We start from the raw sequence: 13074 nt of genomic DNA on the forward strand, positions 1-13074 counted from the left end.
TGAATTATGAAGAATGTTGGGAACTGAGATTGAAGCAGAATGATGCCGGTAGCTGAGGTCGAGACGTAATAGCTGATTTATCCTGGATCAAACTCGAATTTTTGAGATGTGTATGTTGAGCTGGCTCAATCAGACCAAATCTCATCTAGATTGTGTCTAATTTTTTTATGGATATATTTGATCCACCGTGACTTGAATTAGCATGACTTTTGATCGGATTCCGCCCCATCACATATGCCACATGTTCGGCAAATTTTCCAATATCCTACCAAACACCAAGTTTAAGCTATAATCGGGCATAATCCAGGCCATTTGTTGGTCTTTTTTGGATTGAATCCGCCCCCGTCCCTCTTGGCATCGTTTTACTTATTTATATTATTTTTGTTCTTAAAAACCTACCTTGCGTTCTTGATCGAGAGCCTCAACCCTCTCTAGTGGGTGACAAGGTGAGAGAAAGCAGACAATACGATCTTCTTCTCTTCTGCAAATAAATTTAGGAATTTTTGAGTTTTTATCTTCTTTTTGTCAGTAATCACTTATAGCTTTCTGTTATTTTCTCTTTTGCTGCTGTTTGTATTCAATCTCCATATTCAAGTTTGTTAGGGACAGGATTCGAAGCCAATACATGGATCCTATTTTGATAATCATCACAATAGTAGGATGGATGGCGACTCCATTGATGACTAAGTTGATAAACTCGGCCCATCTTCTTCGGAACCAGCGTATGTCCGACCAGCTAAATCGGCTAAAGCAAAGACTCTATGCTATCGGAAAAATGGCCGAAAATGCCCAAATCGGCAACTGGCAGGCAGACGTCCCTTATTTTAGAGACTGGTTACGGAGATTCAAGGATGTTATTTACGATGCCGAGGATGTGATTTACAGTCATAAGCTGGACGAGAGACAGGTTAGTAAATATACATACAATTTCAATTATTCAAACTATTCAAGTTTAGCTAATTCTTCTTCACTAATCTCTGATGTTAAAAAAAACAGATAGATAAGATTCTTGAGAAATTTCAACGACTCACTAATGAGATTGAAGATTTCCTTCAAGGGTTGAACAAGAGAGAGGAAATCCCAACTTGGCGGAAAACCACCTATCTCATGTCCAGATCCATCAGAGGAAGAACAACGCAGATAAACGAACTGGAAAATTGGCTACTAAGTGATCAATCTACTAACTCCAGCAAAAACTTCTCTCTTCAGTCTATAGTTGGCCCAGGAGGCATTGGCAAGACAGTTCTTTCTCAACTTGTCTTCAACAATCCAGAGGTGCAACAAAAATTTGAGGTAACGGCGTGGGTCTTACTGTGCAACCCTACTACGCCCGACATTAAAATTAAACCCAGCCCCCGCTCATTATACCAAAAAATTATCTCTTTATTTCAAACAAATGATAGTACTAACACTCCAGAGATTCTTGATGAGTTCGAAAGCAAATTTGAAAGCAGAATGAAGGGCAAAACGTTTTTTATGGTGTTGGATGATATGCGGGAGCTCCCAACCAACTGGGATAATTTCTATTGGCCTCTGTTTAACTGCGGAAAACAAGGAAGCAAAATTATTGTTACCACCCAGTTTGAAAGAACAGCAAATATGATAGACTCAGACTTGCCAATAAATCTTGACGTCCTAGAGCAGGATCAATATTGGGAATTATTTAAAGAGTGTGCATTCGGCCACAATAGTACGCCCAGTCATCACTCAGTCTTGGAAGATGTCGGCCGAAATATATCTAACAAATTTGGGTGCTCGCCCTTGGCTGCAGTGGAGGTTGGACGCGAGCTGAAGTGTTCTTTAAATAAAACACGCTGGAACTCAATTTCTCATAACAAATTTTGCATAGTCGATCGAAGGGATGGTGACATCATATCGATTCTGGGATTATGTTATGAACAATTACCTGAGCGTCTTAAGCAATGTTATCTTTCTTGTGCTCTATTTCCTAGGAACTATCCATTTGAGGAAGAGGAATTGAATTTGATTTGGATTGGTCTGGGCTTTTTGCATTTTGAATCAAAGACAACAAACTACGTTGATGATTTCTCAAAAAGGTCATTTCTAGTGAATGCAACTAGAACAAATGGTAGGTACGTGTTCCATCATGTGTTGCATGAGCTTGCAGAATACATATCAGATGGAGAATTTCTCAGACTCGAGGAGGAAATCAGGGGATGTGAGGATACAGAAATCCCATCGCACACTCGTCATTTGTATATTAATGCTAATAATTTTGTCGAGGCTACAAAAGCTTTGGGAAAGAATAGCAAATTGCGCAGCCTTGTAATTGTGGGTGGTTTATCAATCCCCGATCATAAAAGGACCTTCTTGAAATATCTTGAGAAAGTACTAGAAAAATTAGAATTCCTGCGATTCTTGGTGCTTCCCCTGCCTCCAACGAATTTATCAGAGACAGTTGGCACTTTAAAATATCTGCGGTACCTTCAGTTCCCAAAAAATCAGCAGGAGTTGCCCAAGCTATCCAATTCAATTTTGGGAAAATACAAATTAAAACTGTGGAATGGTTGTAATTATTTGTTGGTGAGCAATGACATTAATAAATTGATCCAACGGCACTGCAGCTTGGAAAATATAGAAGATCTATCTGATCTAGTACCGTAACTGCTGAACTTGCTCTATGGCACACCACCTGAGTCAGCTACTTCGGTACTTTCATCATTTAGCTGGGTGTTGTCTTACTCTTATTCGCGGTTCTATTAATTTCTGTTCTATGCTCTCCTGTTTAATGTGGTGTAAGTTATTGAAATTTCTATGTTCTATCATGCATGTTGAAAACACTCCTGGATGATGCCAATTAAGCCTTTTGTTACTTTCTGATTGAGTTCTTCTGAGAATCGTTTAGTTTAGCATATTGCTCAAGTTTGTTCTGTTTGGTTTTGCTCTGCTTTGCGATTTATTGCTTCACCATCCGCTCTTTTCAGATTCAATGTATTCTGTATCAATCAAATCTATTTAAGAAATTTGAGTGATGGGTTTCTCCACCAGTATCATTTTTCAAAAGGAGGACATCAAATAGTGGCAGATGAATGGTAGAATAACCTTCCATAGTAGACTGAGCCAGTGTATATATATATATATATATATATATATATATATATATATGATATGTTGTCTAAGCCAGTTAGTAGACTGAGCCAGTTATGACGCGGCCCAAATTTATTTTTTTAAATCTTTATCATCATGCAACAACTTTTCTCTCTTTCTTTTTAAATTAAAATAAAATTATGTCTTCTCTCCTATTATTACATGCAACAATCATTGTAGTATTGATGCTATAATATTGTAGTAGTTGCACAATAATACGGTAGCTGCTATAACGGTACAGTATCTGCTATAACGGTGTAGTAGCTGCTACAACAATACAATAGTTTCTACAACGATCCTATTTGAAAGTCGAAGAGACGGAAGCTGGGGATGTGACGTTCCTGATAACCGCGTGTAGACTCCACTTGGACTTGCAACCACAATTATGTCAGTGTCGAGTCAGGGAAGGGGTCCCGGCGTTGACCCTCCAACGCTCAAGTCAGTCATCGGCGATGAATATGGAGCAACGGAGTAAGGAAGTAATAGAACAGTAGCAACAACAGTAATGCACATACCTCCGCTGAAGCTTGGACCCCCTTTATATGGAACTCCTGTAGCGCGCGTGCACGCTTCCGAAAGCGTGCACGCTTCTCAAAGCTTTCCTTGAAAATACGTGTCAGTAAAGTGTCCCTGGAACAATACCTTAACAAGCCGAGTATATCTCTGAAGTGACAGTGGAAGTTTTCGTCGTACGATCTTCTATCTGATCACACCACCGACCATGCCGCCTGTCAGCGGCACTAGCACCCAAAAAGATGTCACTAACTAGTGTGATGTGTCTTTTATTGGGCTGAGCAGGAGAGCCGCTCGGCTCGAGTCTTTCCTGTCTGTTCGACTAATAAGTCTGCTACACGACTGAGCGGGATAGTCACTCGGGCGTTACTTCCATTGTCCAGCTGATGAGCTTGTCGTCTGATTGAGCGGGATCGTCGCTCAGCCGTAGTATTGCTGTTTGCGTGTGGTTTGCTCGATTGTAATCTCGCTTCGCTGTTCTATCCTAAGTATTGTTGTAAGTCCGAATGGGGTAGCCGTTCGGCATGTCTTTCGCATTCCCTTGGTGGCTTATTCCTTTATTGAGCGTCGGGTGCTCGGCTGGTTACTGAGCTATAGGTGATGTCGGATCGGGCCTTTCTCCTCCCGGTCAGGTGACCCGCTCGCCCGATCGGCTGATGACGTTGACACGTTGACCTCTTTAACTTTGACGTCCACCGTGGCCATGACCCTCTGTGGGGTGGAACTCTCCTTATCACCGCATCATGTGCAGTAGCTGTTATAATTGTGTAGTAACTACTATAACTGTACAGTAGCTATTACAACAGTACAATAGCTGCTATAATACAATACCACACAATAACTACTATACTTTGTAACAACTACTACACACTAGTTATTACAATGTATTGTAGTTATTAAGTAGTAGTTGCTATAATATTGTAGTAGCTACACCACCTTTAAAATGTTGGAATGTATACTAAAAACCTACCTTTTTGTAAACATTTATTATGAAATAAAGAATCACATTGGTCAAATGTTTACATTTATATGTTAAATGTAATTGTTCATTTAATTTATATTGTAGATAACATTGTGTGGTGTCACACATAAAAGATAATGTTATCAGTTCCTTATAAATTATAAACAGTAGCTCACGACCAAGATGGATAGGAACAAACTATTGGAAGGTCATAGTGTAATTTGGTATTAGTTTATCTTGACTATAAAATTACACCAGTACACTAAAAGTATATTGAGTAGGACCATTTGAGATAGTTTCTTTTTATACTGACTAAATAAAAGAACAAGACCTCTGTTATTATGGAAGTGTGTGCTCTTAATCCTAATATAATAACAAGCACATATATTTAGTATTTATTTCTTTAATTTATCAACAGATGAGATTTATTTTGATAAATCAATAAGCCCGATAAGTTGGGAAATAATATTACTTATAGTGTGTGTTGTTGATTATAGAAGGAAACTGTGTCCTAGTGATCTAGGTTGATAATGTCCCCAAGAGGAGCTCATAAGGATTGTCATGTAAACCGTGCAGGTAGACTTAGTCCGACATGACGATAAGATTGAGTGGTACTGCTCTTGGAGCTAGATATTAATTAAGTGAGTTGTCAGTAACACATTTAATTAATGGATATTCGATATCTTAAACACAGGGAGACTAATACACTCATGTTAAGAAGGAGCCCAAAATGTAATTTGGGATTGATGCGGTAATTCAATAATAATTTTTTAGTGGTATGAATTATTATTAATGAAATTAAGTTGGGTGTTCGGGGCGAACACGGTGTTGGAGTGTATACTGAAAGCCTAAGCTTTGTAAACATTCATTATGAATAAAGAATCACATTTGGTCAAATTATCTACATTTGTTTGTAGTTGTTCATTTAATTTATATTGTAGATAACATAGTATGTGGTGTCACATGCAGAAGATGATGTTATCAGTACCTTATAAATTATAAACAGTAGCTCACGACCAAAATGGAAAGGAACAAACCATTAGAAGGTCGTAGTGTAATTAGGTATTAGTTTATCTTGACTATATAATTACACTAGTATACTCAGAGTGTATTGAGTAAGACCATTTGAGGTCATTTCTTTTATACTGACTTTATAAAGAAACAAAGACCTCGGTTATTATGGAAGTGTGTGCTCTTAATCCTAATATAATAACAAGCACATATATTTGATATTCATTTCTTTAATTTATCAGTGGGTGAGATTTAGTTCGATGAATCAATAAGCCCGATAAGTTGGGAAATGGTATCACTTATAGTGTGTGTTGTTGATTATAGAAGGAAACTGTGTCCTAGAGATACTAGGTTGATAATGTCCCCAAGAGGAGCTCATAAGGATTGTCATGTTAAACCCTGCAGGTGGACTTAGTCCGACATGACGATAAGGTTGAGTGGTACTACTCTTGGACTTAGATATTAATTAAATGAGTTGTCAGTAACTCACTTAATTAGTGGACATTCGATATCTTAAACACAGGGAGACTAACACACTCATAATAAGAAGGAGCCCAAAAATATAATTTGGGATTGGTGCGGTAGTTCAATGATAGTTCTCTAGTGGAATGAATTATCATTGATAAAATTAAGTTGTGTGTTCGGGCGAACACGGGATGCTTAATTTTATCGGAGACCAAACCAATTCCTCCTCTCGGTCCCTATCGTAGCCTCTTATTTATAGAGTTCTATACCCACCTATACCCACCTTCTATACCCACCAATTGGGGTCGGCCAAGCTAGCTTGGGAACAAGCTAGGGCCGACCTAGGTATAATATTGGGTGGCCTAAGCTGAACCCAAGCTAGTGGGGCGGCCAAATTAAATTAAAAAGGAATTTTAATTTTAATTTTTATTATGTGGAAGAAATAATTTATTAAAGAGAATTAAAATTAAAATATCTCTCTTGTAAAAGATCTACAAAAGATTAAAGAAAGAGATTAAATCTCTTTCCTTATTTGTAAATTGGTGAGATATTTTATTTTCTCTTTAAAATTATTCACATGTTGATAAAATTAAAATTATAGAAATTTCCTTTTATCAACCATGATGAGATTTTTAAAGAGACATTTTATTTTTAAAATTTCCGGAAACAAATTAGGAAGTTTTAATTGTTGATTAAAACTTGTCTAATTTTTTTCCTTCATTGATGTGGCCGGCCATTGGTTTTAATTTGGGAAATTTTATTTTATTTTTCTCAATTAAATCATGTCAAGGAAATTAAGGAAATTTTATTGTAATTAAATTTCCTAATTTACCTAGGCCAAGGAATATAAAAGAAGGGGTAGGGGTGCATTCATGAGACACAACATCTATTATTTCTCTCCTTCTTTTGTTCCTTGGTGTGGCCGGCCATCCTCTCCCTCTCTTCCTCTTGTGGTGGCCGAACCCTTCTCTTCCATTGGAGCTCTTGTGGTGGCCGGATACTACTCGGAGAAGAAGAAGAAGAAGGAGAGAAAGCTAGCATCTCTTGGAGCTTGGTTAGTGTTTTGATTTTCTTCCTTGGTGAAGCTTCCTCTTTGTTGGCCGAACCTAGCTAGGAGGAGAAGAAGGTGATTGGTGGTTTCTCGTCTCGGAAGATCGTTGCCCACACAACGTCCGAGGTTAGAAGAGGAATACGGTAGAAGATCAAGAGGTTTTTTCTACAAGGTATAACTAGTAATTTTTCTTTCCGCATCATGCTAGTTATTTATGGAAATAATACCAAATACAAGAGGCTTACGTTCTAGAATTTCGAATATGTTTTTTGATGTTGTGTTCTTTTGTTTTTTTTCTTTTCCTTGTGATTTGATTGTTCTCTTTGGTTGACCTAAAGTTATTTTAGGAAATTAAATATTATCTTTCTATAAAATGTTTTGTCTAGTCGGTGGTGGTTGCTCCCATATCCAAGAAGGCCATGTGCCTCGCCACGTCAGTACTGGGAACCAATTATGGAAATTAATATTTAATGGAATTAATAACTTAAGGAGACTTGGGTCGAACGTGTTAAGTTCCGCAGGAGATCCAAGTCAAAACCTAAAAGAACAAATAGATTAAGTTTTGGATCAAACATGTTAAGTTCCGCAGGCGATCCAAAATTTAATTTAAAAGAACACATGGTAGCTAGGAAAAGGTTCAGACCTTTGTACAAAATTTTTGTACAGTGGAACCTATAGGTTTTCCGAGTAGCAACCAACAATTGGTATCAGAGCTAGGGTTTTGCCTCTATGTATTTGGTATTTAGTTTAATTATGCACATGTCATACATAATTTAGGCAGGTTAATAGTAGGATGTGCTAACTTTGTGGATGCAGGATCCAACTATTATGACTTTTAGTTATTATGTGTGTGATTGGACCCTTGGACATGTCAAGGGCATTTATATGTGTGTGCATGATTGTATTAAAATACAGGAGGCGTATTTAGTTTTATTAGGATTTTATTTTTGATCTAGATACATGTACATTCCTTTTATGGAATATAGGATCAAAAATGTAAAATTCTATTTATGTCGCGGATCGAATCTTGCAAAGCGTGGAACCTTCTAAGGACCAGAGGCGCAGCGGAACAAGGAGCAAGATGGACGCGACAGCTAGACCCGGTGGCGGTAGCCAAATATGGCAGCAGCTTAGGATGACAACACACGGAGAACAACTAGAGATAAAAGCCATAATAGTTGAAAATTAAATTTTCTATTTATTGCTTTTATATTATGCTGTGTGTGCATGTTAGTTTACAAGTTTAGTAGGCTAGCATAGTTAAAATTCCTCATTTATAAATAACTAAGTGGGAGAGGGATTTTAAATAAATCCCATGGTCTCCATTACTGGTTTGTAAGTGATACAAACAAACTTGCGTGTTGGCTCTGAGTGCCTTCCTCCATAACGGATGAGCTTGTTTGTGGATCACTAGAACAGACTTCCATTTTTGGATGACTATAGGAAATTAATTAAGAACGTGTGATCTTCCCCAACGGAAGGGGCATAATCTTATTAATGGACTTAGTGTCAAGTAATGGTATACACTTAGACACATCTAATAGTATCCTCCCCAACGGAGTCACTACTATTATTTGTGTGACCAAATAATACCAACTATTAATTTTATTTGTCAAATAGTTAGGTTGACAAGATAATAAAATTAATGGGTTAAAACCCTCCTTTTACAAATGTTGAATTTGTATACGTCCACACTAACGTGGCATACAAAATTCACGGTGTTATAAGGTGTTGGTTAATTTAAAATAGTATTGTTTGAGGAATCAATATTATTCTAAATTTAGAGTTCTGACCAAAAGTTATTTGTGATTCTTAGGATGACTTTCAACCCACTGTCCATCATACTTCAACAAAATAGACTTACTGGACCTAATTACATAAATTGGAAAAAGAACCTGGACATTGTTCTGACTGCTGAAAGCTATAAATTTGTACTGACTGAACCTTGTCCTGATGCACCTACTGGTGAATCTACCCAAGAGGAGATTGAATATCATAAGAAATGGGTAAAGGTAGATGAGATGGCGCGGTGTTACATTTTGGCTTCAATGTCAAATGTATTGCAACATCAGCATCAAGATTTACCAACAGCTTATGATATTATGAACAATCTCAAGGAACTCTTTGGTCATCAGGATAGGGCTTCTAGACAAGAAGCTATGAGAAAGATAATGACAGCCACCATGCAAGAGGGTACTCCTGTAAGGGATCATATCCTAAAGATGATGGCTTATCTGAACGAGATACAGATCCTTGGAGGAGAAATTGATGGGGAAACCCAGATCGATATGATCCTCCAAACGCTACCTAGAAGTTTTGAGCAGTTCCGCCTGAACTATAATATGAATAAAGGGGAACTACTGACAGAACTTCAAGCAGCAGAAGGATTATTTCGTCACAATTCTCAAATTCACTTTGCTGAAAATGGTTCTACTTCTAAACCGAAAGGAAAGAAGAAGAAGAAACAAGCTGGCTCAGCAAAGAAAGTGAATAAATCTCAGAGTACGGGATTTAAAGCTGGAGTGAAGAAGCCGAAGGGCAAGTGCTTCATCTGCAAGCAGGCAGGACATTGGAAGGCAGACTGTCCTCGTAGGAACCAAAACAAAGGTATATCTCATGCTCTAGTTGTTGAAACATGTTTAGCGGTGTTATCTACCAGCACCTGGTGTGTAGATACGGGAGCCACTGATCATGTCTGCAATTCCTTGCAGGGGTTCCAGGAAACCCGGGAGAGATTACCATCTACATGGGCAATGCTACTAAGGTGGCAGCTGTTGCAGTGGGAGATGTCTACTTATCTTTTAGTAGAAATAGAAATTTGATTTTAAGAAATTGTCTTTATGTACCCAGTTTTAGAAAGAATTTAATTTCAGTTTCTAAACTGTTTTTAGATGGATATTCAGTTTCTTTCAGTAACGATGTAGTTATTAAAAGAAATAAAGTGATTATCTGTTCTGGTGCATTAGTTGGCAATTTGTATACTTTAAATCCAATTTCTTCCACAAAGCAAAACATGGAAATTTATAATTCATCTTCTAACTCAAATAAGAGAAAAGAACCTTCAGAAATGAACCAAGCATATCTTTGGCATCTAAGGCTTGGTCATATTAACTTAAGTAGGATTCAGAGGCTTATAGCCGATGGACTTTGAGTTCATTAGAGTTGGAAAATTTTCCAACTTGTGAATCTCGCTTAGAAGGTAAAATGACCAAAAGGTCGTTCAAGGCCAAGGGTATAGAGCCAAAGAAGTGTTAGAATTGGTTCACTCTGATTTGTGTATGTCTGTCCGGGCAAGAGGAGGTTTTGAATATTTTGTCTCTTTCATGGGCGATTATTCAAGATACGGATACATTTATCTAATGCGCGAAGTCCGAGTGCTTTGATAAGTTCAAAGAATACAAGGCTGATGTGGAGAAGCGATTAGGTAAAAGTATCAAGACACTACGATCGATCGTGGTGGCGAATACCTCTTAGGAGAGTTTAGGAATTACTTATCGAGGTGGGATTCAATCCCAATTGTCACACCTGGAACACCCGAATGGTGTAGCGAGCGAAGGAATAGGACTCTTATGGAGATGGTTAGATCGATGATGAGTTATTCAATTACCAAATTCGTTTTGGGGATATGCTCGGAAACAGCTGTATCGTTCCGAACTTAGTACCTTCTAAATCGGTTTCTTCTACTCCCATAGAATTGTGGAATGGGCGAAAACCCAGTCTAAGACATATTCGGATTTGGGGTAGTCCAGCACATGTGCTGAAACCAGATGCTGATAAGTTAGAATCTCGTACAGAAGTTCGCGTGTTTGTAGGATATCCCAAAGGAACGAAAGGTGGTTTATTTTATAGTCCTAAAGACCAGAAGGTCATTGTTAGCACCAATGTCCAGTTTTTAGAAAAAGACTATATAATGGATCACAAGCCCAGTAGTAAAGTTGTTTTAGAAGAACTAAGAGAGGACATGTCTACTTTAGTACCAACAGTACAAGATGAAGTACCACAAGAGACTGCAACACGTGTCACACATGATACACAACCACAGACAGTGCCCCGTCGTAGTGGGAGGGTTGTAAGGCAGCCTGAAAGATTCATGTTTTTGGGAGAGTCTTCGGACTTGATCCCGGGTAAACATGAACTTGATCCACGGACATATGACGAAGCACTCCAAGATATAGATGCAGCATCTTGGCAAAAGGCGATGAATTCTGAAATAGAGTCTATGTACTCTAATAAGGTCTGGGAGCTTGTAGAACCACCTGATGGTGTAAAAGCCGTTGGATGCAAGTGGATCTACAAAAGGAAAAGAGGGACAGACGGGAAGGTAGAAACCTTCAAAGCTAGGCTTGTTGCGAAAGGGTACACTCAGAAAGAGGGAATCGATTATGAGAAAACCTTTTCACCGGTAGCCATGCTTAAGTCTATCCGGATACTCTTATCCATTGCTGCTCATATGGATTATGAGATTTGGCAAATGGATGTCAAGACAGCTTTCCTTAATGGAAGTCTTGAAGAGAACATCCATATGAAGCAACCAGAAGGGTTCATTGAAAAAGGCAAAGAGCATCTAGTGTGCAAGCTCAATCGGTCCATTTATGGACTGAAGCAAGCTTCAAGGTCTTGGAACATCCGGTTTAATGAAGTAATCCAGTCATATTGATTTATTCAGTGTCCGGATGAGTCTTGTGTATACAAGAAGTGTAACGGAAATGTGGTGGTATTTCTTGTACTATACGTGAATGATATTTTGTTAATTGACAACAATGTCAAGGTATTATCAGACGTAAGGGTATGGTTGTCCAAACAATTTGATATGAAGGACTTAGGAGATTGTGCACACATTCTTGGGATCAAAGTTATAAAGGATCGTAAGAAAAGAATGTTGTGTCTGTCCCAAGCTTTATATATAGATACAATCCTTGCTCGTTTTAGCATGCAGGATTCCAAGAAAGGTTTCTTACCTTTTAGGCATGGAATAGCTCTATCTAAAGAGATGTCTCCGAAGACATCAAAAGAGATAGAGGACATGAAAGCAGTTCCTTATGCTTCGGCTGTAGGAAGCCTAATGTATGCAATGCTATGTACGAGACCTGATATCTGTTTTGCCGTGGGCATGGTTAGCAGATATCAGAGTAACCCTGGACAAGGACATTGGACTGCGGTAAAGCATATATTAAAGTACCTGAGAAGGACTAGAGATTATATGCTAGTTTACCAAGCAGACGATCTGCTCCCTGTGGGTTACACAGATTTAGATTTCCAATCAGATAGGGACAATAGTAAGTCTACATCATGCTATGTGTTTACTTTAGGAGGTGGAGCCATTTCATGGAGGAGTGTTAAGCAGAAATGCGTTTCGGACTCAACCATGGAAGCTGAGTATGTAGCAGCCTCTGAGGCAGCTAAAGAAGCAGTATGGCTCAGGAACTTTCTAATGGACTTAGATGTGATTCCTGGTTTGCCCAAAATCATCACAATTTATTGTGATAATAGTGGTGCAGTTGCAAACTCGAAGGAACCACGAGCTCATAAGGCAAGTAAACACATAGAGCGCAAGTACCATCTGATACGAGATATCGTGAAGCGAGGAGAAGTTGTCATCGCCAAGATTGCATCAGCGGATAACCTGGCAGATCCTTTCACTAAGGCCCTTCCGGCGAAAGCTTTCGATCGGCATGTGGAGGGAATGAGAATCAGATGTATGGATATGGCAGCTTAGTCATTAGTATAAGTGGGAGATTGTTGGAGTGTACACTGAAAGCCTAAGCTTTGTAAACATTCATTATGAATAAAGAATCACATTTGGTCAAATTATCTACATTTGTTTGTAGTTGTTCATTTAATTTATATTGTAGATAACATAGTATGTGGTGTCACATGCAGAAGATGATGTTATCAGTACCTTATAAATTATAAACAGTAGCTCACGACCAAAATGGAAAGGAACAAACCATTAGAAGGTCGTAGT

The 13074-nt window shown here is 38.3% G+C and overlaps 1 protein-coding gene across 3 annotated transcripts; it reads left to right on the forward strand.

The window, feature by feature from the left end:
• Nucleotides 1–209: 209 nt before the first annotated feature.
• LOC122052618 (putative disease resistance protein At3g14460) lies at nucleotides 210–2845 on the forward strand. 3 transcript variants are annotated; one of them, XM_042614230.1, is made up of 3 exons: nucleotides 210–446; nucleotides 596–907; nucleotides 997–2845. In XM_042614230.1, exons 2-3 carry the CDS (start codon nucleotides 626–628, stop codon nucleotides 2623–2625), a joined length of 1911 nt encoding a protein of 636 aa, XP_042470164.1. In that variant the 5' UTR covers nucleotides 210–446; nucleotides 596–625; the 3' UTR covers nucleotides 2626–2845. The 3 variants fall into 3 exon arrangements, with proteins under 3 accessions (XP_042470164.1, XP_042470165.1, XP_042470166.1); XM_042614231.1 differs by having other exon boundaries at nucleotides 604–907; XM_042614232.1 differs by having other exon boundaries at nucleotides 610–907.
• The last annotated feature ends 10229 nt before the right edge of the window (nucleotides 2846–13074 follow it).

Source organism: Zingiber officinale, chromosome 3A (assembly GCF_018446385.1).
Source record: "Zingiber officinale cultivar Zhangliang chromosome 3A, Zo_v1.1, whole genome shotgun sequence".
NCBI lineage: Eukaryota > Viridiplantae > Streptophyta > Magnoliopsida > Zingiberales > Zingiberaceae > Zingiber > Zingiber officinale.

Excerpts from the sequence above, each read along its gene's own strand:
- LOC122052618 (XM_042614230.1), top strand. The coding sequence starts at position 626 with ATGGATCCTATTTTGATAATCATCACAATAGTAGGATGGATGGCGACT. Across the intron at positions 908-996 it reads ATAAGCTGGACGAGAGACAG|ATAGATAAGATTCTTGAGAA; the intron begins GTTAGTAAATAT and ends TAAAAAAAACAG.